The sequence below is a fragment of the Xylocopa sonorina genome, chromosome 9, assembly GCF_050948175.1.
Source record: "Xylocopa sonorina isolate GNS202 chromosome 9, iyXylSono1_principal, whole genome shotgun sequence".
Taxonomy (NCBI): Eukaryota; Metazoa; Arthropoda; class Insecta; order Hymenoptera; family Apidae; genus Xylocopa; species Xylocopa sonorina.
The window spans coordinates 11,793,137-11,818,543 of record NC_135201.1 but is presented as its reverse complement, the minus strand read 5'-3'; the positions used below and the strand labels follow the sequence as shown (position 1 = coordinate 11,818,543).

Genomic DNA, 25,407 nt, shown 5'->3' with positions numbered 1-25,407 from the left:
TTTATAAACAATTCCTTTAATAATAATTAAACGGTGACAGATATGGCGCATCAACACGATAGAAATAATGTTTATGCATATATACAATCGGATGACATTTACAACAATTTTACACTGCCGTCGATGGTGATTTTTCATCAATGACAGGGGAATTAAATTAATTTCTCGAAGAGATTTCCTAGAGATTCGTAATAAATAAAGATCTTTTCATTCTTTCTTTCTTGCTACTAGGTATATGTATATGAAATGGCACAATTATATTGAAAATCATTTTTTGTTTTCTTGGCGAATGAAGTATATGTCTTCTTGGTGGTTTGTATAACGCTAGAGATTAACACCGTCGAGAAAAAGTTGGTCTTCCTAGTACACGTGTAAAAAGTTTGTTTTTCTCATTTTTAGCGTAAAGTACATCGGTTAAAATGCAAATTGGAATGCATAAATACGCGAGTGTGCTCCTACGAGGTAATCGAAGGATACGTGAAACGTGTTTCGTGAACCTACGTAACTTACCGGAGCGAAACTCGATTAAAGTGCTCGAATTACTTCGTGTAAATCGTTTATTAGAATTATTTGGCCACTGGATTATTGCGCTTAACTTTACTTGAGTATACATTATTTAATAGAAATCGATTGCGGTCTTAGAAAGCTTCTTTTTTTTTTCATAGAACTTTCAATTTGTTCCCAGTTTGAAAAAATGTGATTTTTTTCCCTATCCGTTCTGTCTATCGTTTATTGCAATTAGGTTCGCTGCTCAAAACAATAATGTACACGATTACTTCGCCCCTAACGAGATTCTAAATAGTGCTCCACTTGAGCATCGTTTGGAATACGTCCTTTATGTTACAATTAATCTAGATATAAATATTCATTCTCATAGCTTCATCCGTGGAGTTTTTACTTATTAGGATGGTTTCTTCTGCTCAGTTATAGTCTGTGCGAAATCATTGCTTGTCCAAGATTGCTGATCAATCCCCTTCCCCTATTCCCCTTTGAGGGGATTGTTTTTTAATTACACCACTTTGTTCAAGGTCTTTGGCGTTGACTGTACTTAACAAACGGACTCACTAACTTCTTCGGTTGGAATAACACTGAATATGAACCATGAAATTTTAAGATTTTTGCAGATTTCTTTGCTGCACCCTTGGCGAAACCGAATAGAGCTTTCGGAAAATGTCGACCAAGTTGTTTTGAGGGAATAAGGTCTCCACGATTCCTTCCAATAGCACGTACAAGAGTCTTCTGTTAAGCACAGGTCGCTGGAACAACTCGAACACTCTCAGAAGACCTCTTCTGGTTGTTTCGCTGCCTATGATATGTTTCAGTTCGTCGGAAAGGCAAGATAAAAGAGCAACTTTGGCTGCTACCCTCGTTCTATTTTTCATCTCCACATCCCTGGGTGGTTTCTTCTCGGCTTTGACACCGTTGGGCCAAAAACTGTTCCTGTAAGTTCGTGCAAACAGTTATATCATTATCGTTCGTTAGACAATTAGTCGCGATACGGTGCGAGTTTATTTACTTGAACAGTTTTAAGTAACCAGCTACCCTAGAAGGACTGGTTAAAAAGGAGACATATTCAACTATTCTCCGATTCACTATATCGCCGAACATCGTACGAATGATCTGCCGCAGAAGCGTGATTATTCTCCGCCTGAGCCACTGATTTCTCACTTTTAAGTCGAAAATTTCGTCCATCAGGAGCAACATTATTCGCAACGGAATGTTATCGTCGGTCTGAAGTAAACACAAATTAATATGTACTAATTGTACTGTTATGTATTATTTTAATCGATGAAATAAATGTGGTTACCTCCACATCCAGACCAGCACCAACTTTGGTATTCTCATAAAAAGCATTAGATTTCTTTGGATTGCCAAAAAATTTGCTTATGTTGTCCATAACTCCGTCCACGGTGTTCAACATATTGTCCGGCATAGTCTTCACGACTTGCGTCACAGTTTTCATGGACGTCTTCAACGGGTTCATCAAAGTATCTATCTGTTATTAAGTCGAGGATTAAATATCTTCTATAATCCTCTTACAAGCATATACACAGGTGTTTTAAACAACTGGCACAGGCTGTATATTCCCATAATACCTTCATGCATTTTTATGCACTGTTGCATTTGAAAACTGCAACTGTTTCACTTGGACGTGCTAGAAAATCGATGGAAAATTTTTTACGGCGCTGCAATTATAACTTATTAGATTTTTTTTATGAGAAAGCAAGTATACACAGGTATGGAGAATTGTTTAATTATATTTTACATTCAACCGTGAATTTGTGCAAGTTAATGTATTAAGAATAGTATTAAATTTTGCCATCTAGTGTTCTCGCCTATGACTCCGCTTATGTTAAGGAGCGATACAGCTTGTTCTAGTTGCTTGGATTTATAAAAACACTACAGACACCTACAGGATATCGCTATAATTACCGTTTTCGATATTTGTCCGCCAGTAACACCCTTGTCGTAATCTCCTTGTTCCAAGAAGTTAAGCAACAAATTCTGCAGACCCATGTGGCCCCCAACGACAGCTGGCTTTGTTAAATGATGCATCCAGGCGTTCAACATCAGCATTCTTCGTTCCAGAACGGTCCTCTCCATGTTATGAAAGGCTTTCTTCGCTGGGAACGGAATTTTCGCCAAATCATAGTACTTCTCCTTGATCTTCTGATAGAGGTTGTAGAAATCGGAGTACCTCCTGTAAATATGCCACTTTTCCTGATACCCAGAATCGTAATTCTTGGTCACGGCTACTGCGTAGATCCCATAAGTCTTTCCACGATCGTTAACTATACCAGTCTCAATGATTTTCGCGGTAATTTCAAATTTCCCCTGCTGTAGTTTCCTAATAGCGTTCTGATCGTAAGTGTTTTCGTCTAATTTGACAAATTGCTCCGCATTCGATTCTATATAGAAGGAAACGTCTTTCCCCTCGCTAATATTATCAGTATCGATGCTTGCAGCTTTCCTCATGCTTTTCATGGCTCTTGCATTAAACTCGAAATCGGATTCGTCAGCTGTTCTACTTTCATTAGGGTCCGCGATGTTAACTAGACTCGTCGAAGAATTAAATTTCAATTTACTATCCCTTAATTCAGCTGGTTTAGTCTCTTCGGGTTTGTACATCTCAGATATCTCGTCCAGTGTCTCTAATTCGTTATTGGTACTCGAAAGACTGATACTATCCAGAGATTTCGTATCTTCCTCGGACGTTGGATCCTTCAAGAGATCTAATTCGGCAAGAAGCTTGACGTAAGCCATCGATCTCTTGAAACCTGGCAGAAATCGATCCTCGTTTTGTAATTTTTCATAACAACAGATTCTAAGATCGTCAAACCACGTCTCTTTTACAGATTCAGTTCTTATTCTGGTTAGCAGGGTCTTAACTAAAGCGTCGTCTAACTGTAATTTCGGGGATGCTTTGTCGCTTAGATATTGCTGGTAAATCTTGGTAGCTGCTTCCTTCAAATTGTCCAAATCTGTATTTTTACGCTTCGCACCGATGATACTTGGATTCGCCTGAGCCGCATGCAGCTTCTGCAGCTCTATATCTGATATTTGCTGCTCTGCTGATACTCTCCAGCCGTATATATTCAAATAGAAGAACAAGTACGATTCTGCGTTAATGGAGGTCATATAGTCGATGAAGTAGCTTAACGCAATGTTATTTTTCAGTAGTTCGTCCAAAGGTAAGTTCACCAGTTTCTGACCAGGTATCAGCAACCTACTCCAATCAGGTTGAGCGCCGATTCCGTCGGACTCCGAGTCTAATCCCTCTTGCATCCCGATAATCCTCGTTTCTAAAATTTTCCTTACGTATAATAAACTATTCAGTTGTTGTTTCACAGACAGATCGTCCTCTCCCCCAGAATCCTTCGAGCGAAGATGAGCTATTTCTTTACAAACTATATTTTTCGTCGCTGTCAATTCGTCTAGGCTATTCGTGACTCTGATTACTGTTAAAAACACATCGCTGGGCAAGACACCTTCCTTAGCGCACTGAAAAAATAGAATCGTGAGAAGGATAGTTTGTCCCCTCGCTTTTGGAATTTCTATTATGTACTTACCAACCATATACACGCCTGATTAATATAATCAGGGTCAGAGAATAAATCCAACAACGGCCTAATGATCACATTCACTAGTAATTCCCTTAAAATAAATCTCACAGTTAGACAATCGAAATCTCCCTTTGGTAATACAAGATACAACAAGATTTCGGATATTTCTCCAAGAAATTCGAGTTCCTGACTGCTGTTGGTGCACACCAGATCTCTGCAGATCAGACCATTCTCCATCTGCACTTCCAGATCAAAGAATATCTTTTCTAATGACTCCTCCTCTTTTTCGTCGTTGTTTTCGATTGGTTCTGTGAGGGAGGATAAATTGGGAATGTAGAACTTGGACTGAGAGTACCAGGATACATCTGTTTCGCTTTTGTTCCGCCTGTGTGTCGGTGTTTTCTTGGGTGTGCCACTTGAAGTACTCGAACTAGCACTACCTTTCTGTAGCTTCTTGCTTCGAAGTTGTTTTATCCTGGTCCTTGCTTGCCGATACAATCTTACGTGAGAGGCCGCATCGTCCACGAGGCGCGTGGTTAAGTAAGGTATCCAGTCTACGCCTTTTACCCTTGATTCAAAATTAATTATCCATACAGAAAGACAAATTAATATATCAATAGCCACTGTTAAATTATTCGTTTTATATCTACCGATTAGCAATATTGATAGCTATCTTCTGGGCAGTATCCCGAACGGAATATATGAACTCTTCGTCATCCGTAACGATGCTGTACCATGGTTCCACGTAGTCTCTGATAATGAAATCTAGTATTTCCTACACGAAGAAAGTATACATTGCTACATTACGCTTACTATTACACGCAAAGGAGGTATTAAAAACCATTAGAAAATTTTTAAATCGATTATGTACTTGCAGGGACTCGTCAATAACACGGCTGCCTGTAATTCTTCTATCTAAAGTAAAGGTCATCTTTTGTTGGGATAAATCTAGAATAAACTGAAACAAGAAGGAACGTCATTAATAGGTATGAAGTACGACAAATCATTCGATACAAAGCGAATCAATTGGCAATGTCTGTTTACCTGCCGTAACTTTTCAGTCTTCTTGTTTAAGTCCTCTCTTTCAGATTCTATAACGCTGTCAAGGTTCGAGCCATAGATTCTATATACACACGTGATTGTTCTTTAACAAAGAACAAACGAACGTAAGTTAATGTTCCTGATATTCAAAACATTACAAGAAACAGATTTAATTCATACCCTAAAACTAAAGCTATCAGACAAGCAAACAGCTTCACAATCATTCCAATTCCAACAAGGTATACAAGTAAAGCAGCTGCGACTCCAAGAAGCCCATATAATAGAACGTTCATCTGCAAAAGACCCAAACCAGTTAAACGACACCCAACAACGAAGAGCATATCGAAACAAAATGATAAACAATCAATAAAGCATAACAACGTCCCCTCGGTCACGCTACCAAAGAAAACTATATGTTACTGGAAATTTCCCACTCGCTGGCCCTTATCAATGATCACATAACGTAAAGTCTAATACCCTGTTCGCATTATCGCGACGTTGGACTTTTACACGGCGCACTGAACATTTTTAATTTCCGTTGAAACATCATTAGCAACTTCGACTCTTCGAATTTACTGGACATCGATACGATATCACGTTCTACAGCGCGACGACAGTCGCTCGCAGCAAGATAATCGCAAGTCTTCGAAATGGATGAACGAGTGAAGTGACAGTAGGGAGACGGATCCTTAAGGACGGATGTTTCGTGAGCATAAACGTCGAAGACGTTGATGGAAAGTCGTTCGATCGACGGTGCGTGTTCATCGTCGAATATACATGCAGGAGCTGAAGAGGAAAGAAACGTGATCGGGACAATATGTTCTATCTGTTGTACGGCTAAGTCGATCGCTCGACGAGCGCGCTAGCGCCCGCGACATTCTTACCCGCTCACCTTTGGATTCCCGGATAAACGGTCGTGCACATACAGCTACGCACATATTGCGGTCCTCGTACGATTCATCGCACGAAACTGGTCAGCTAATCAACAGTTTATTTACATCTTTCCAGGCGAACATTAATCCAGCAAAAACGTCCGACGACATGTCTGGTTAACTTCACGTGCAAATGGTAGAGGCGCTTCCGCGCGGCAACTTTACGCATCGCAACCTATGCACCTCGATGCACCGCTGCGATTTAAATTCGATCCGCCGTTCGTTCCTCTCTAAATATTTATTTATGCAAATCAGTTGAATCTCATGGCCAGCACGTGATTGGTAACTACACGCGAACAGCTGTACTCGGAGGATTCTTCGCCTCTTACGTCGTCCCAAGAAGATGACCACGTTCCGTTGTTTCTTGATATATGTATATCACGATCGTTGGATACTTCAGGGCTTAATATAGATTAATGATTAATTAGTAAATTGATCGATTGGGTGTATTACATTTGTCGTTCGTTTTTCAGCTGTTGTCGTCGAGCTTTTCTTGGTATTCTGCAGTTCTATTATCAATTTCGTGTAGGTCGCGATGGTACCGACTAAGTATGGAAACAGTGTGCGGCGACATCTGTGGTAAGAATTGAAACATTGATAATAATTACGTTTTATTATAGGTTTGTAACATGTCGTTTATAACATTTTCGTTTATTCGTGACATTATAATTATACTTAGCAAATGAACTTAACTAGAAATCGTAGCAAAGTATCGGTCGTACGTGTTACCACAATTATAGCATATATTTCCTAGGGAACGAATGGATTTTTCGCACGGCAACAGCATAGAAACATTTCACTTCTGTGGTATGCACGTTACTCTCAGCCAATCGGAGGAAGGATTGAAAAATTTCAAACTCAAGTTTGTCAACGTTCGCGTTGATCAGTTACTGTCCGTTACTGTCCTCTTAAACAGTAAACATTCCAAACAAACAGCTTTATTTTGAAGAATTATCGTGTCTCGATAATTGTGAAGGAACTAACGAACAAGGTGAACAATCGACAACACCGTATTGCGTAAGGATTAGAAATTTTATTTGCCTCGTACATATTTCGAAGGTGCGTAAAAAGAAATTTTCAGTTTCCTGCAAAGGAAGCGATATTTTCTATGCTGCTTCATCGTCACCTGTTCTTCTCTGCAGATTATCTTCGAGCATTACCAAGTTAGATTATTGTTTAATCGATTGATTAAATTTTTGCGATATGATGGATGATTGTTGGGCTCCACAGTGGGCTGATTTCACCCACAGCCCTCAGGTTCCTTCCGACAATTATTTCGACGTAGAGCACGAGGTGCATGATCCCCAATTGCATATTAAATCTACCGTTAAGAAGTATATAGCATTTCCAGGCAACATAGAAATTAAAACTGAACAATCGATTAATGAGACCAAGTTTGACGATAGTTTAGAAAAGGAACCACCAGAATGTACCAGTACGGCGTATTTTATACCTCACGATAGTAAAGAATATATGGTAGCAGATACGAAGAAAGAGGATCAATTGAGCGATGATATGAAGAATTTAGAAATAAACGACAGGTCTAGCAAAATTCATCAGGCATGGAATATATCTATAACTGATCTGACTTGTGGATTTAAGTCGTCATTGACGGACAATAAGGTAAAACGCGCCATGCCAGAGAGGATTAAAAAGAATATTACCAAGTTGGAAGAGAAGAAAAACGGAGTTAATAAATCATCGTTGAAAAGTTTACAAACTAATAATCTTAAAAGGAATCAATTACGAACTACTGCCACGAACGATAAGATCAAATCGGTAGAGAAGTTAAATGCTGATGATTGTTTGGAAAATGATCATCTAGAAGAGAGATTGTCTTATAAAGTTGTATCCCACGCGGAGAGGCAACCAGGTTTGTTTAAAACAAGACGATACTCGCTGAACAAATCGCAAACCAGGGTACTCACTTGTCAGTATCGTAGGCAAAGCTTTAAGAAGTACCGCAGGTGTTCGAATAAATTTATCAGTCTCGCGGAAGCAGTTTCAAAATTCCAGAATGGTACACCTCAGAGATTCCGTACTCTGAACAGAAATCTGAAGCCAGAAGCTTTGATGAAATTGAAACATTCCCCTTTGAAGCTGACTCTTCCCGTTTCTCCAGCCCTGAGATGCAAGCAAAGATCTAGACGAAACAACGTTTTGAGTACGCAAGAACGAGAACAGCTGGAAATGGAGGAATTAAAGAGACATCAGATCAAAGCAAATCCAGTACCAGTAAATATCTTAAAGGGTCCATCTGCATTGAAGAAGGTAACTAAAAAACCAGCTACGATCGCGGAAGAATTCCATTTTACTCAGCCCAAGAAAACTCGTCACACAACAGGCCCATTCACGAATTTGCAGCGGAATGCAAATGATAATGAGCAGAAAAATACTATTTCTGCGACTGCTCTAGCAAATACTTCGAATATCGTAGACAAAGATAACGCGTGTACAGAATCGGCTGTGGGTTCTGTAAAAGCAAAGAGTTCCAGTTTCGAAGCACGGAACAAGCAATATCGGATGAAAAAGGAGGAAAATCTGAAGAACTTATGCGTTCAGGAAACGAATAAGACGAAAGCGCAATTTCATGCGAGGCCCGCGCCCAAGTTTTCAAAACCGAAGGAACCGGTCAAGGAACAGAATGCGAAGAAAAGGACGATAGTACCTTGCCCGTTTAGCTTTGAAACAAGAAACAAAACGCAAGTTAAGAAAAAGGAGGAGCTGGTTAAACAGATGCAGGAGCAGGATAAGAAATCTCGAGTGTTTCACGCGAATCCTGCTCCGAGTTTTAAGCCTGTTACAGTGCATGGAGTTGCCAAAGAAAATTTGCGAAACAAGGAAAAGCCGAGCAATTTAAAGGAACTGAGAACGAGACAAATTAGAAGTTGCAACGACCAAGAGAACAAGCAGCCCAATATCATGGCCAAGGCGATAACTCGCACGGATACGAAGAAGAAAGATACCAAACAGAATATTGCAAATAACAAACCAGAGAAGAAAGAAATGAAAAGTAAGGTGCAGCATGTAGCGGAGAATAAAAACGAGAAGCAGTATACCATTCAGAAGAAGGCCATCAGTTTTGAATTGAGCACGGATAAGAGAGCCAGAGAAAGGAGCGAATTCGATGAGAAGATTAGGAAGAAGGAGCAGGAATTGGAAATGAAGAAGCTCGAGGAGGAAAAGAATAGATTGCTCAAAGAGAAATTGGAACGAGCCCAGTTGCGCAAAATGGCAGAAGTAAAAGCTAGACCCATGCCAGTGTTCAAACCTATGGTTATCTTGAAGTCAACGAAGCCACCGACCAGCCCACAGAGTCCTGCGTTAGGAATCAGGAAACGAGCGAAGAGCGTTTCTTAATTTTAATCGTCGCACAGTCTTTAAGCGTATGCTAAATATATCGTGAGTATATTGGTAAAGCACACCAGGACAATATATTTTTGTTCTACCGAAACGAAGATTAAAGTTTCCCGTTGATACATTATACCTTACTAGTGATACTAACGATATATATTTTATGATACTATTGTTACATGGTACGTGTCAAGTATTTGTTTAGGATAAGTCGAAATATCTTTGAACAAATATAGTATATCGTAATAAAGTAATATCTTATGAAGAATGGTGCAATTAAGTTTCGAATTTTAATGATTAAGGTTATTATTTGGATTTTAATAACAAGATTATTATATAGCTTCAACAACATAGTTTAATTTATTTCGAATGTACAAAGACCACACTATCATACATCTACTTTCTTTTACTTCGTATCAGTCCGAGGAATAAAAAGAATAAAAATAGTATTAAAAAATTGAACACCATCATTGAATCGGGTAATACAATTAGCAGAAATTTTTTTCTTCACATATATGTACACATACATATGTGCTCCAGTGTGATACTATCACTGTAATTCTATTCGGTATACAAATTCTGATATTGATCTCTTTTAGATACAAGTATAATATAAAAAAATGAAAAATGTTTATCAAATTTCGTAATTTGACAGTAGAAAATTAATATTGTAGACTGGTTGCATTCATTCGAAATTCTAGCTTTAACTATAACATGTTTCTCGTAGGAGTTATAAATATTTTTTATCTTTAGAAATATCGTTTATAAATTATTCGATGCACAAAAATTACACTCATCGACGTACACAGCTGATCGACTCATACATCATAAATTATAGTGAATAATTATTATACGGTTAATTGTCTTCAAAGCTTCCATCGATGCTGCCCTAACGAGCAATAACTAAAGTAACACAGAACGTCGTGCCTCTAAAAAGCAAAGGCATGGAAAATGTTTAATTCCATTTATGATGTACGAGTCGGAATATATTTTTTCCCTCCAAATACGAATCGATTCCATACTTCACAAAATTCGCAAAATATTTGCTGTTTCAAATGCATTGTGGAAAGGCTATCATTTATCTTTCTTTTAATTGAGAAATGCAGGATAACTGTTAGTGCCAAAAAAATTAGAAAAAAAATTAAGAAAAGAACGAGTTGAATATAAAAAAAAAAAAAAAAAAAAAGAAAAAAAAAAGAAAAAAAACAGCGATTTCCTCTCACAGCAGTTTAGCGTATAATTAATCCAAGTATGGTATCCTAAAAAAACTTCAACGATAGCCATTTTGGGACACCATACTTATATGCAGTATTGTACAATTAAAAATCAATAAAAATTATGGTAAAATTCGCGTAACGATCACTATATGCACGTGTTCTGTTCGCATAAATTATTTCAATACGTTAAGTAGTATCTCGTGTTGTGAGGCAACATCGGTATACGGTTCACGATGAATCGAACAAAATGGCAGACTCATTGTATAGACCCCAAATGGTCATCTCGTCAAAGCTCCTTCAACAGAGCGGATTTCGCGTTTTTAAGTTTATCCAATCGCCTTTGTAAATGAGAATTTGCCGCTTCCAATTCTTCAACGCGACCTTGTGTCTCCCTCACCTACAGGAAAGGTGGACATTAAAATTAGAGATTAAAGAGTTAAAAGATAGTAAAAGTTCTTGCTCACTTCTCTTTGTAATTTTCTCTTTTCGACTTTTAGCTCATCCTCTGCCTTCTCGGACGCCTCTGCTGCCGACTTGTAACGTATTACTTGACTTTCTAGCCTAGCCACCGTGGCTTGCAAAGTGGACATGTCCTGTTCAGCTTTCTGAAGCTTGAACTTGTAGTCGGCCAGAAGTTTATTTGTTTCTCGTTGCACATCTTCGGAGTCTGATAAATAACCTACGGAAATCCATTAATGATATTTAAAGGAAATAAATCAATTTTTCATACTGAATATATCGTGGCCGAATACCGAACCTAATACTGAACCAGGCGATCTTTCGGACCTAATCCGATTTCTCGTCTCCTCCAATTCTAATCTTAGATGTCTTATCTCGTCTTGCAGTTCCTTTTTTTCAGAAGCAAATTTTCTCAGTCGCACATCTGTTAGAAAATATTATATTTTATATAAATTTTACATTTTGAAAAATGATTTATCGTTGACAACACTATACCTAGTGAACCCTTTCCAGCATTTTGTAATAATTCCGCTGCTTCTGTACTGACTAGTACTCTACGTCTCGGACGTGGGCCGTTTTCGATATCGTTATCTTCATTTTCGCTTCCCTCATCATCGATAATAACTAAACCATTTTCCTAGGATGATCGTGTAATTTTTTAGTTAAGCGATTTACATGAAAATTATGTAAATTAAATTATGTAAATTTAGTGCTTACTCACTTGTATAAGCGTATCTCTCTCTACTAGTTGTGCATTACATACTTCTAATTCGTCTTTCAATCTTTGACTGAGTCTTTTCAGCTGATCGGATTCCCGATTCTTTTCCCTAAGCTCTCTACGGAGTTGTGCAACTGTTTCCTCCAGTTCCTCCAACTTGTCTTTCAACAAATCGACCTGATAGGCATACGAAGACTTTTCATTGTCTAACTGAGCGTTTGCTATCATCGCTTTCCTGAACTTCTCTTCGAATTCTTTCAATTCTAACTGCAAATTCATAAACGTATTTTAATAGAACAAGAAGAGTATCGTTGTTTCGATACTAAAGTAAACGCGTCAGTACCCTGAGATCTCTGCTTAGGCCAGCATCTTCTAACGAATCTTCAGACGATCTACGACTGGACTGGAAGTTATTAGAATTCGTGAGGAGGCGGGACGCCCTCACAGAATCGGGTGTCACTCTCATTGTTCGATTCACATCGGCTAAGAGATGGAACGAGAAAGTTCTATTTATTTCTTCCCGAAACGGTTTCATTGATAATTTCATTCGAGAGATAAATACCTGCACAAATGTCGTACATCCTATCCGCATTCTCCTCTGCCTCTTTCTGTTGCCTTTCTAACTCCCGCATTCGTATCTCTCTTGCTTCCGCTCTTGCCTGTCTTCTCGCGGCTAGTCTAGCTTCTGCCTGAAAGTATGTATGGAAAATCCATCCTGTTACCAAAAACATACGTTTCTCGTTCAATTTATTATTAACATATAGTAACACGCGATATAGTAACATTTTCATAAACGTATTACAACAGAAGAAAGGAATACAATGTACGCCAAGCTGTATGTGAAAATAATTGGTGTAAATGCGAAACCAGCTGAAAGTTTTACTTACTTTACGTTCGGTTGCAATTAACAGGTAGAACTGCAATTTATAGTATATACAATAACTCACCTATTTAATCATTTTCTCTACACACTCTCACTCAAAGATAAACTTATCAAGGAAGATATAAATTCCCATTTAATACAACTATGCACGTACATAAGCCACCAAGGTTGAGCACATGTATAGCGACACTTAGTAATTCTTTTTTACTTGTTAAAGAAACATAAACAAGCTTGGTTTATCGGTATTATATCTGCTAATACGGCGTACCTCTTTCCTTTGAAGATCTTAATAGACACACCGAAACCAAATATTAACCATACGTACATTACAAGTTAGCAAATGTAATATTGGTAAGGTAGACCTTTCTATTTCTCTCTAAAGTAACGAACACGGTTCCTCTGTCAACTCCATCCTACGGCAATGTTATATAAAATCAGGCCATACCTCTTTGGCTATCTGATCGAGAGCCTGATCTTCTGCCGAATGTCGCGTGGTTGTCCGCCTACGTCCAGCTACAGCGGACTCCATTTCGCGCTTTGTGCTTTAATGTCTGCTATTTTGCTCGGTAATCAAGAACTCGCGCTAGGCAGATCCAAGTTTGTCACCGCATAAGAAGTCAAGCCACCACACTAAGGGACAAACGGACGGTATGAGTAATGATTCAAAGCATGATTGGCGTACGCATAACCAACGACAGGACCAATTGTACAAATGGACAAACGATATTCGCTAGCCTCACGGACACGGATAAAGCATTGACATTGGAACGCTGCGAGTAGGGTTGTTTACTGACATTCTGATAATGTTACAACTATTGCGCGGAACAATTTAATGCTATTATGGACTGTACGATAATTACCCATTATGCAACAAAGATAAATTTACACGCAGAGAATAATAATTATCAGAATATTTCGAACGATGCCAACTGTGAACCGATGAACGTTAAAAATCGACGATTCGACCGTCCTGCGGGGACAGAAAGTCGCTGCGTGGCTTTTCTACGAATTGTAGGTTGACAATACCCGGCGACATGTCAGGATACGATCGAAATAGAAGGGTTAAAAAGAATCTGGCACAAGTAAAAACGATCGTCCACGGTTCTAATGTTACAACGTTTTTTTACGCCAAGAATAACATCTTCTCGTCTACTCTAATTGTCCATTATCTCTTATCATTTTTACAGTGCATCGTAACGCGTGAAAAACGGAGTCGCTCATGGAAATTCGCGTTCCTCGACGACGGCCACGGCATACGAGACCACGAATTTAGAACAGCGAACGAAATATAAAGAGTCTGTCTGGCAATCGAGTTGTACATTCGACAATGTGTGCGAGTGTATGTGGTACGTGTACGTATGTGTGCGAACGCGCGCGCGAGCGCGTGCATATATGCATTATACATATATATATATATATATATATACATATATATGGATGTACATACACATATACAGGTATACATATTTATTTCAGATAGATACTTTGCACACCCACACGACAAGCCATACCGAATACATGCAAATAAGACCTTACTGTAGTCGTCAATCGTCTTTTTTTTCTCTCTTCTTCTCTCTCTCACACTCTCTCTCTCTCTCTCTCTCTCTCCGTGGATTTCTTTTTCTCCGCTATGAAAAAAAATCGCAAAGGTTAAAAGGACTTACGACGCTTGAAAGGCTGTCAGCCAGCGGACAGGCGCATCTTTTTCGCTTGGTTGGGACCCGCACGCAGAAATAAACGGTGGGGCACTATAAATACAATCGATGGAAATCGGATGAGCTCGCCACGATGACCATCTGCGGCCAACGAATTAACGTCGATGCGGTTTCCGTTCGGTCGACGTCCACGGTCCCATGGAATTTTTCCTCACGACGATTGATAACCAGTTGCGAGGATTCTCGGCGACACTTCCACCTCCTACAAGCAACGGGTCGTAAAAACAGCACCGCGTGCATTCGCTTAACTTAAATATAGCGGAAGACACATTTCTCGATCGAACGAGCGAGGACGGCGATAGACGGAGAATCCAACTGCACACCGTGCGCCGCGCCTCGATTAACTGAAATTGGTGGAATCATCTGGTACACCAGACCCGCGACAGTCTAGCACGCCCTGTTAGTAATACAGTTTCTTGCAAGTCAGAATCGTCCATACCTGAGAATCACGCGAGGAATTTCGATTGGTATCGTCTTATCGATTCGAGCGATTCGATTTAATTAATCGTGCCCGCTCGACGTCTACCAATTCGCTTCGATGCGAGTATAACCTATGCGTATACGTTTTCGCGAAACGAAACGCGTCGATGAAATTATTTGAACGAATTTTTTCTTTTTTTCACAGCAATTCATCGAGTAGTATCGACCACTCGGAGATGTTTCTCGTTTAACGAGAATCAATTTTAAAGGGAACCTTTCATGGACGACGAAGCTCGGTCGGTAAAGTTGCTCGACGCGATCGTGACGCCGCGACATGGAAACGTATCTTTAGATCGATGCAACAGATACACTAACACGAATTTGAATCGTGTACTCTTCTTTTTTTCTATATCGTCGACGCGTTTGATACACACGGTCTACGTTACTTAAACTCTAACCTCGTTGGAAGTTGCGATGTGGCACTTGTTGTTTTAACATATTTCGCTTTGCCTTCTAGGTGCGTCGATATTGTCCGAATAGAATAATGGTCGCGGTGTAGGATCTCAACGGGGAACAGGCTCGAGTCGAAACGGAGAGACTTTTCAATGGATACGAATGTACATACTTAGCGATTAAATGAAAATGAAAGCGTCATTATTGCTGATCCTTTTGTACTTTTTCAACGTGTGCGGGTCAACGAGCGCTTGGGACAACGACGAGTTGGAGGTGTTCGACGTTGTCGAGGAGGTCAATCAAAATTTTTACGAGGTCCTGGGTGTTCCACAGGTTTGCTTCGCTTCTTTTTTTGCTCCTCTTCGAGCTGGTACGAACCCTTCGAGCGAAGGATGGTAACTAAGAAATACATTCCTTCAGGCTGCCAATGCTTCGGAGATTAAGAAAGCTTTTAGACGATTGTCCCTTCAGCTACATCCGGACAAAAATCCTGCCGAGGATGCGGAGCAGCAGTTTAGGAAGGTAAACGTTACGAGCCGTTGGTCGTTCGGTTAGAACCCATTATCTTTGGTTGCAGTTAGTCGCGGTGTACGATGTGTTGAAAGATCCTGGGAAACGTCAGCGGTACAACAATGTACTTGTTAATGGTTTACCGAATTGGCGATCGGCTGTATATTATTACCGTCATGTGCGGAAAATGGGACTTTTGGAATTAGGGATTATTTTATTTTTACTTATTACGATTGGACAATACGTGGTTGCATGGGCTGCGTACTTCGAGAAAAGATATACATATGTAAGTAGAGGAGCATCGATGAAGCGACCAGAACAAAATCTGATATTGTCGTCGCTTGCAGGAACAAGTTTTAGGTAGCAAACTTCAGAAAATGCAAAAAAAGAACAAGAAAGGGAAGATGGACGTGCCGGATCTGGCAGATATCCTGGAGAGGATTCCTACGCCAACCATTTGGAACACTCTTCCATTCCAGCTTCCACGATGGGTGATAGCTTTCACGTTATCTATACCAGAGATTGTCCGTCTTATGCACGGTGCATTGGAAGAAAGGAAACGTAGGAAGAAACAAGAAGAGGAAGAAGCATTGTGAGTGATGTAACAGCTGATTCTCAATTGGGACGAGGTTCTGTGTTAAACACGGTTCTCTTTCATTGGGTGTGCTTAGAATTTCTGTATATTCCGTTTCAGGGCGCAAGAGAATGAACAACCGGAACCGGAACCGACGTCTCGCACCAGGAGGCGAAGAACCGGTTTCACGCCACAAGAGAGAAGTGGTAACGGTGTCAAGGAAGTGTCTAAAAAGGACCAAAGTAATCACGTCTATCAGAAATCACCTGTATCTGGTGGTTTATGGACCGACGATGATATATTAGAATTAATAAGACTCGTGAAGAAATATCCTAGTGGTACGTCCGAAAGATGGGACAAGATCGCAGATGCGATGAACCGTACAGTTACAGAAGTTACGCATATGGCGAAAAAGGTTTCTGCTTAGTCTGCTCCAAGTTTTAATTATACGTTCTAATCGTTCTAGTAATTCTTCATGTGTTGCACGTTTCCTAGATAAAAGATGAGGGCTTAAAACCCGGTACGGCCACGGAAGAGACCGTGGTGGAAGAACGTCCAAAAAAGACAAAGACGCGTGCTGAGAACGTGGAGAATTTGAGCGAATGGAGTCAAGAGCAGCAAAGAGCTTTGGAAGCGGCTCTTATAAAATATCCTAAAGGTATATCTGTAGATAGATGGGAGAAAATTGCCAATTGTGTCGAGGGAAAGAACAAGGTATGGTACAGAGATATTCCACGGTAAGTTCTTTTTATGTTGAGTTTATTATAATCAATAATACGAATTTCAAAGGACGAGTGCCAAATAAGGTATAGACAATTGGTGGAATTAGTCAGAAAAAAACAGCATGTTCAATAACCTGCCATGTACAAGATGTTCCTCCGACTAAAAATTGTAGTCCAATACGATCATGTCCAAACAGAAAAAAAAAGAGAAGAAGACATGGTACTTGATCTTAAGAAAATGATACGTATTTCATTGGTTATTTTGCAACGTTTACAAGGTGAACTACAGATTTCTTATGGATACTCTTATACAAAGATAAGGTGTTAAGAGTGATTAAAAAAGAGAAAAAGAAAGAAAAAAAAAAGAAACTTTATACACGAGAAGGTATAATTACTCCTACATCATTTTATTATTAAATGTTTGTGGAGAATGTATTTATTTAATAAATTTAATAATTAATTCAGAGGAAAAGACTGACAAGATATGATAATTAAATACTTTCCTGTTCTCTGTGACTGATACTCTGTATCGCTTTAGTTGTTGGAAAAACATATAAAAAGTAATCGTATACTATACCAAAGCGTGTAACACATTTTCCTGTACTATTACAATTTGCATATATAATAAGAGTGATACTATAATAATTATTCGGTGTTAGCCTTGAGAAACAATACGTTACCTGTATTGTACTTGTTAAAAACTAGTACAAACAAAAATTTCGTTTAAAACATTTTCGGGAGTAGAAATCCGCGTGCTTGGTTCTTGCATAATTGGTGTAAATATTTAATAGGCTATAAAATTTACAATGGACGCGACATCAAACTGCCTACGAATGATTCTGTATAATTTATCTTATGTATAGAACCACAAATGTTGTAAGTACAGAGTATATAATGTTATGATTTCAACGTCAAATGTATTTTATAATTCCAAAGAGTGTTAAAGTCTTTATTACTCAAATAACACGTACGGTGCAATTAAAACATAATTTAATTTTGTATCATACACGCACGAAATGAAGCGAGAAAATGGAAGGAGTACCATATATATATTTGAACTATTTATTCGCGTTAGCTATTAAATAGCGACTCTGTACAAAACACTATTTACAAATTGTATAATAAACATCTTAATTACGCCTTCTTCGAACCCTTGATATTCGCCAAGCGTTCGGTTCTTCGTACTTGTTGTAAAGCGGTTCTAATCGTTGATTCTTCTTAAACTTGCTTAGCTTAGTAGGATCGCTAAACTTGAAAAATGCGGGTGCAAACTCTACCAACCATTTAGGATCAATGGTTGTCACCTCTCTCATGTATTCTTTCGTTGTTTGCACCAACTCGTGGTAGATTATCTGTGAAAAAACGAAAGATATTGTTCACGTGCTATTTTGTGGTAATCACGTTGAAACTAGAGCTGTTGATTTAACCCGGAATTTATATCTATATCATCAATACAGCTCTAGTTTAAACACCTCGATTAACTTACCCATTCAGGTTGTCTGTTGAACAGAGCGCTACTGGGGTGAATGTAGACAACTTGGCTGTCTACCAAAGTTCTGTATCCCTCTTGAGGATCTTTCTTTGCGGCGTTTCTGAAGAAACCCGAACAGACAGCCTTCTGTATTCGTACGGTGTTTTTACCGGCAGACACCACATCCAATTTGTGCCTGATAAGCGAAATGGATAATCAGTTTATCTTAAGAGGCATCAAAAATTGTATTTATAAATAGAATTGATAACTACCTGTCCATTATACCTAGTAATTGTTTGCGAACATCCTGAGCACGTTTCAGAGTTCTGATTTGCACGAAATTTTCATAGCACCACGCATTACTGAATTTATTATTTCTCCAAGAGTTGTACACTGCCAATAGAGTCAAATGGTCGCCTTCTGGCTGATTAAACTTTGCCTTCTTCTGATCCGCTAAAGCCTGTTTGTCTTTTGGTCTGAAAAACACGAAGACAATAAAAATATATGATTGAATTGTCTAGTGGAGGATGCACGTTCAAGAGTGACTTCTTTTTCTCACCTGTAGAAAACATTCTGAACAGATAACATACTAACGATGGTTAATATTTCATCGGAACACTGAAGGTGTACGCTCATAATAAGCATCTTCGATAAGTTAGGCTCCAGGGGAAACTCTGCCATTCTCCTGCCTAACCTGGTCAACAACCCTTCGTTGTCCAATGCGCTTAGACTGTGCAGAGACTCTAACGCCATGATCAATGATTCTACCGGTGGTGCGTCCATGAAATCGAAGTGTAACAAGTCATTGATGCCCATGGTTTTCAATTGCAACACCGTGGTTGCCAAGTTGGTACGCTGAATCTCTGGAACTGGCGTGGGAAGCATTTCGTCCCTGAAAACATGCGTCTCCGTATTATAAAAGTGATAATTATACGAGTATATATCGAGTTCTTACAATCATCAGAATATGCTTATTATAATTAAAAATATCCACCTGTAAGCTCTTTCTGTATAGAGTCTATAACATTTTCCAGGACCTGTACGACCCGCCCGTCCCGCTCGCTGCTTCGCGGCTGCTTGACTTATTGGTGTCACGATAAGACTGTCCATACCCGTCTTCGAATTGTATACTTTCTGCTTCACAAATCCTGGATCGACTACGTAGTAAATCCCATCGACGGTCAAACTAGTCTCCGCTATGTTGGTGGCTATGACTACTTTCCTCGAACCAGGAGGGGCTGGTTCAAATATTCTGGTTTGCATCTCCGAGGGAAGCGCCGAGTATATAGGCAAAATGATTAACTCTGGTACATCCGGACCGAGAGATTTCATGCGCTCGTATAAAATTTCACAGGCTGTGTCGATCTCCTCTTGACCGGTTAAGAAAAGTAATATATCCCCTGGTGGTTCCCTCAAATGTATCTGCATCACTGTTATCAATGCAGCGTCTAAGTAGTCTGTTTCTGGTTCCTTGGTATACATGACCTTGATTTAAAAGGATAGTTTCGATGAATAATTTTAAAATCAATTGGTGAGTTGTAGAAATTATAATGCAAGTCCTACTTCAACTTCGAACGTTCTTCCGGGGATGGTAAAGATCGGTGCCTCGAAGAAATACTGCGAGAACTTTACAGCATCTAAAGTAGCGCTTGTAACGATCACTTTTAAGTCTGGTCTCCTTCCTACGGCTTGTTTCAGTAATCCAAATAGAACATCCGTGTGAATGGTACGTTCGTGTGCCTCGTCCAACATGATTACAGAGTACGTCTTCAAATCGAGATCCATCAGACACTCACGAAGCAACATACCATCAGTCATGTACCTAAAAGAAAATTAAACGTTGACAGAAACCCTACGCACATCTGTACCTTCCAATTAAGTTTCAAGTACGAAATAAACTATACTTTATATTGGTTTCTGGACCAGTACAATCCTCGAAACGAATCGTATATCCCACTTCTTGCCCCAAACGGCAACCAAACTCTTCTGCAACTCTTTTGGCGACGGACATTGTTGAAATTCTTCTGGGTTGAGTGCACCCAATTTTTCCACGAGCTGTGAATCCAGTTTCAGCCAAATATTGTGTAATTTGCGTGGTTTTCCCTGATCCAGTTTCTCCAATTACGATTAAAATTTGATTGTCGGTCACAGCTTTGACTAAATCGTCCCTAAGTTTGTATATAGGTAAGGTCTGACGTTGTTCTAGGAGAGTTAAATTGGTCTTCTTGCCGAAGGAAGATTTCTTCCCTCCTATTACGTGCTTCTTCCATTCTGGCAAATCTTGAGTTTGAAGGCCGATTCCACGCATGTTTGCGGCCAGAGTTCTACTTTCAGCTGTAACATTCATAAGAGTGATATAGCACTAATTTTTTAAATCGTATAATGTCTAAAGCATATGTTGAAAATGATTGATTACCCTCTGGCAACGGATCGATCCAATTTTTATTAAGCCCTGTGGGTACAGAGTCCATTTCCTGTTCCCTTTGCAATATTTTCTGTTCCCTCCTTTCTTTTGCCAATGCACTTTGCATCATTGCAGCCTGTGCCAAAGAACCGTCAGGATTCTTCACTATACGAACGGGACTCAGATCCCCAAGAGCTCGTCCATGTCCATGTAAGAAGGGTGGCTCCTCCTCTACTAGTTCTATCTCGACGTCTTCTTCTTCGTCATCCTCGCGTGGCAGGATTCCTGTTTCCATATCGAATTCTGGCAATTCGTTTCTATAATAAAGAGATAGAGAATAGAAGGTAATAATGTTATTAATAAAATATGTACACTGCACACTGTATCGTTGTAAATTCACTAAAAACTTAAGTATAATAATTAAATACCTATCGATACAAGAAGCAGCAAGCATTTGTTTAATTTCCCATTTTTCTGGAGACGATAATCTCTGCACTCGTTTCCTGGAGTAAGTTTCATCCTCGTCCCAATTACCCTGAAGCTCCAGCAAAGAGGTAGGCCTGTCTGGATTTCTTAAATGCTTCTCATCTTCTTCGGTTTTAGTAACAGCTACAACGGGGTTCAGATCTCTGCCAGTTTCCTGATCGACATCTTTCATGCTTAAAGAAACCTGTTAATATTTGACAAAAAACAAATGAAATTCTTAGACCAATTCGAATAACTCAATAGTTATTTCTAGACTATAGTTATTTATGCAAATTTACCAACCTTCTGTCCACCGATATTGAGGACTTTGACGAGTACTTTCTGGCCTCTGGATACCACATCGCTTGCACTGGCGACTCTGCCCTCTCTTCTTAATTGCGAGATATGAACAAGACCTTCCCATCGTCGTTTCAAACCCTCCAGCTGAACGAAACAACCAAACGGAACGATATTCGCTACCTTTCCCGAGTAAATCTTGCCCACTTCTGGATCCATCGAAAGTTCTTCCACAGATCGCGATCTGGATCGTTCGGATCTGTTCGAATATTTATCCCTGTAAGACTTCCTGTCTCGCGACCTAGATCTTCTACGATCTCGTGATCTGTGACGCCTTCTGTCCCTGGATCTCGATCGATCTCGCGATCTCGATCGTGATCTCGACCTATGCCTTCTGTCTTTACGATGTGACGAACGCGATCTGTGTCTTCTCTTCTCCTTCGATCTGCTCCTTCTAGAGTGCTTGCTTTTCTTATCATTGCTATCAACCGATTGGCTGTCCTTTTTATTATCCTCTTTACTAATCTTCTTCGATGGTGCTAGTTCTTCTAAAGTTGCCATGGCGTTGTTCACTATGTCGTCGTCTTTGAGTTCCTTATCATCTATAGGTTTTGGCTCGTCATTTGGCAGAGCCAAAGCGGGAAACTTCTCAGCTAGCTCGTCTTGCTTAGTTACAGATTTCATCATCTTCTCCTGTGGCTTGGATGGTTTCATGTGTTGTATTATTCTCAACAAGTTAGCCATGAAAGAATCCTAAAGGACAGATTCGATGTTACGGTACTTCTAAATAAAAGAATTCAATAGATGGAGTTTCGTAAATTACTTACAGAAAATTCTGCGCCATTCTCAATGAGGACTTTCTTAAATTTGTCAAACGTATTATTCTTCTCAGCCAAATGAATGATGAATTCGGCTATAAGAAATTTCGATAAGTTAAGAACAACAATATAAAGTATATACAAATACAAACATAGAAAACAACAAGGTATAGGTTATGATTGTATCGCTGCAAAGTCCGCTCCGTTTTACCACACGAAATGATAACATTCCTTACCCAAATCTTTGTCGTTAAGTCCCAAGTGATTCTCCAGTTCGGTGCAAATTTTCGAAACCAGAGACAGGTGTTCAAGCTTCGCAACCTCGTCCATTTTTAGTTCACAATTTAAACGATTGGAATTATAAAACAATTTTGTGGAATTTCTCAATATCAATAGCAACACGTTGGTTCAATTAACATCTCACGAAATTCATTGTAGAAACCATTCATGACCTGAAAAGCGATAATATGTTTATTGTTAAGAATGAAATCGAGTCGTATTGGAACAATTTATTACTATTAACTTACAATATATTTTAATTGTTATACATACTGAAAATGAATTTTCTTACCTTCTGGCGTTAGCGATATATGCATGATTCTAATACGAACCATTTTTTAGGTAAATATACTCGAAATTATGGTTGCCTTACGAAGCATACAGCGTGCTGTAAAAACGTTATGGAAGCGTATGGAACTACGTTGATAGATCCACAACTCATGGGGTAAGGAAAATACCGCTATTATCACATTCAACGATAAAGAAGAAAACGACAAAAATTATGTTAACAGAAAACTGTAAACTTCTACAAATATTTATAACATGTATAACAAAAATGTTCGAATATTTGTAACATTTTATAAAAACGTACGATTTATCCCGTTTACCATAGATTTTTATGCTTTTCTGTCTAGAAGAACATATATCAGAGGATCGTTTGTGATTCTGGCATTTTTATCGACGGGAAAATTCAAATAAAATATAAAGGAGAAATCTGCAGCACATTAGCGATTTGAATGATGCTTGATTTGCCGTCAACCAATCACATTCGTCGTTCGAGGTGACAGGATAATAGGACGCATCACAATAAGGTTAGTATAGTGTCGACAGTATCTTTGTAGAAATCAGCTCATAATTTTCGAGCAGGCATTCTAAATTACTTCATCTCATGCCGTTTTATATCTAAGATGAAGTATTCTTACATGCGACATGATTATTTAACGTTATCCTGAAATAATGTAAAGCCATTCTCCCCAGCTATCATTGCTTTATCAACTTGTAGAATAAACACGAGGTTTACTTCTTCGTCTGTCACGTTAATACGATGGTTGCTTCATTTATTCGACAACCACGAACAGGTAGGTGATTATTTACGAATCTATTCGCGTTCCTTCGAATAAATTACGTACGTTTGAGAGTCGATCTCTTTCAGGATCTTATTGTATTGCGATCTAGAACATAACCCAGTAATTTATTCAACAACATTTCTATCGTAGAGTTTTTGTTAATCTTTTACCCAATAATTCGACAGATTAGTGATTGTAATTTGCTGGTTAATAATTCATAGGTTATTGTGCAACAGGCATTTTATCTACTGTTCCATATGTACATTTTCGAACGCGTACGCATGAATTTTTCGATTTCAAGAACGCAATATACAAATATGCACATATCTGCATACCTATATTATAATAAGGTATAGTATGCTAATATTAATCGTGCATATTTAGTTTAATAAATCATTTGAATTGTTTTACGAATCGAATTTAATTGTTAAAAATTCGTGTCTAAAATATTTCTCTTCGTTTCTCCTCTTTTACGTAAGAGTTGCGTTATTTTCTACTTATTGCGTAAATCGATGATCGATTTCCGTAATGGCATCTTCCGAAAGCGTCCTTTTCCGGTTTCTTCTCGAGAGGGTGGCTGCTCCTAATTGCGTCAGGTATTACTTTATTATTAAAAATACAGTATCGTGTCAGATTTTCGTAAAAGTGTATCGTACAATCGTTGCTCTAGCGTTCGATGTAAGAATTATCGATGAAATTGTTCGCGAGATGTCCAGAGTTCATCGTAATTGCGAGAATTAGTTCGATATTAGAGATAGTTGGAAAGTGGAACGGTCCACTCTTCGAAAAGGGGGTGGTAGGCATCGTAAAAGTAAGTATATTTTTATTTCGCGAGAAGTTCATCGATATTCGTACGCTTTTTATCTATAGTCAAGGATAATTCAAGATTAATCGTAAATCAATTATATCAACGAAGTGAAATGGACAGGATAGAATAGTATAGTTTATGAATAAGACGCAATTCGGATAGTGGAACGATCCATTTTTGGGAAGAGGAGTGGTAGGTGGGTCGCCATTACGCGATGAAGAATAATATTCTTCTTTCAAACAATTGTAGCAATTATGATTACAATAAAGACGTGATCGAGTATATTAGAATGTAAGCGTTGTAAATCATTTTTCGATCAACGTTTCGGGAGATGTTCGTCAGCGTAACCTTCACCTTTTTTACGAAGAAACATATTCAGTGGGCGCAGAGATGCAGCTGTGCGCAGTGAATATGTGTCTATTGTTTCAGTCGCGATATTGCAAAACTAGAGAAACTTTAATGGCCATCTCTACATTTCAGGATCCCCGTCCGAGTTCCAGTTCCTTTATCCACGATTTTCGAGAGTTGCCTTTAAACGAACTGCCGTGTAGTACACGTTTGTACAAGGTAAAAAAAATGGCGAGCGTATATCGTTAAAAGCGGAACAATATGGCTGAGAATTCACCCACAAAATTGGGTGAGCTTATTTAATTATCATTTACGCTAATTGATCGTGCGATTTTGTCTTTCATTGTTGTTGTAAATTTCTTCTGGATGGAATTTATATTGATTGTAT

The 25,407-nt window shown here is 38.9% G+C and overlaps 5 protein-coding genes across 8 annotated transcripts; 2 read left to right on the top strand and 3 right to left on the bottom strand.

Moving 5' to 3' along the window:
- LOC143426923 (sorting nexin-13) lies at positions 1-6,228 on the bottom strand. The gene is made up of 10 exons (XM_076900665.1): positions 5,998-6,228; positions 5,286-5,398; positions 5,109-5,208; positions 4,936-5,022; positions 4,715-4,839; positions 4,071-4,632; positions 2,434-4,002; positions 1,808-1,996; positions 1,517-1,731; positions 1-1,440 (listed from the first exon to the last, which is right to left on the bottom strand). Exons 2-10 carry the CDS (start codon positions 5,396-5,398, stop codon positions 1,110-1,112), a joined length of 3,291 nt encoding a protein of 1,096 aa, XP_076756780.1. The 5' UTR covers positions 5,998-6,228; the 3' UTR covers positions 1-1,109.
- A 998-nt stretch (positions 6,229-7,226) lies between these two features.
- On the top strand, positions 7,227-9,488 carry LOC143426924 (uncharacterized). Its single transcript, XM_076900666.1, has one exon. The coding sequence runs from the start codon at positions 7,241-7,243 to the stop codon at positions 9,395-9,397; it is 2,157 nt and encodes a 718-aa protein (XP_076756781.1). The 5' UTR covers positions 7,227-7,240; the 3' UTR covers positions 9,398-9,488.
- Positions 9,489-9,720: 232 nt separating this feature from the next.
- On the bottom strand, positions 9,721-14,527 carry LOC143426925 (leucine-rich repeat flightless-interacting protein 2). Of its 3 annotated transcripts, XM_076900668.1 has the most exons (9): positions 14,333-14,527; positions 13,114-13,298; positions 12,348-12,474; positions 12,129-12,268; positions 11,789-12,052; positions 11,563-11,704; positions 11,366-11,491; positions 11,073-11,287; positions 9,721-11,005 (listed from the first exon to the last, which is right to left on the bottom strand). In XM_076900668.1, exons 2-9 carry the CDS (start codon positions 13,195-13,197, stop codon positions 10,895-10,897), a joined length of 1,209 nt encoding a protein of 402 aa, XP_076756783.1. In that variant the 5' UTR covers positions 13,198-13,298; positions 14,333-14,527; the 3' UTR covers positions 9,721-10,894. The 3 variants fall into 3 exon arrangements, with proteins under 3 accessions (XP_076756783.1, XP_076756784.1, XP_076756785.1); XM_076900669.1 differs by lacking the exon at positions 13,114-13,298; XM_076900670.1 differs by lacking the exon at positions 14,333-14,527 and having other exon boundaries at positions 12,348-12,500; positions 13,114-13,253.
- Positions 14,528-15,197: 670 nt separating this feature from the next.
- LOC143427601 (dnaJ homolog subfamily C member 1) lies at positions 15,198-17,534 on the top strand. Of its 2 annotated transcripts, none has more exons than XM_076901854.1 (7): positions 15,198-15,589; positions 15,677-15,778; positions 15,834-16,052; positions 16,114-16,358; positions 16,461-16,755; positions 16,836-17,059; positions 17,130-17,534. In XM_076901854.1, exons 1-7 carry the CDS (start codon positions 15,440-15,442, stop codon positions 17,143-17,145), a joined length of 1,251 nt encoding a protein of 416 aa, XP_076757969.1. In that variant the 5' UTR covers positions 15,198-15,439; the 3' UTR covers positions 17,146-17,534. The 2 variants fall into 2 exon arrangements, with proteins under 2 accessions (XP_076757969.1, XP_076757968.1); XM_076901853.1 differs by having other exon boundaries at positions 15,200-15,589; positions 16,836-17,054.
- A 576-nt stretch (positions 17,535-18,110) lies between these two features.
- Positions 18,111-22,920, bottom strand: Pea (ATP-dependent RNA helicase pea). The gene is made up of 12 exons (XM_076901852.1): positions 22,754-22,920; positions 22,527-22,612; positions 21,706-22,452; positions 21,366-21,607; positions 20,950-21,254; positions 20,438-20,867; positions 20,097-20,355; positions 19,528-20,018; positions 19,093-19,425; positions 18,806-19,009; positions 18,549-18,729; positions 18,111-18,414 (listed from the first exon to the last, which is right to left on the bottom strand). Exons 1-12 carry the CDS (start codon positions 22,845-22,847, stop codon positions 18,193-18,195), a joined length of 3,594 nt encoding a protein of 1,197 aa, XP_076757967.1. The 5' UTR covers positions 22,848-22,920; the 3' UTR covers positions 18,111-18,192.
- Positions 22,921-25,407: the final 2,487 nt, after the last annotated feature.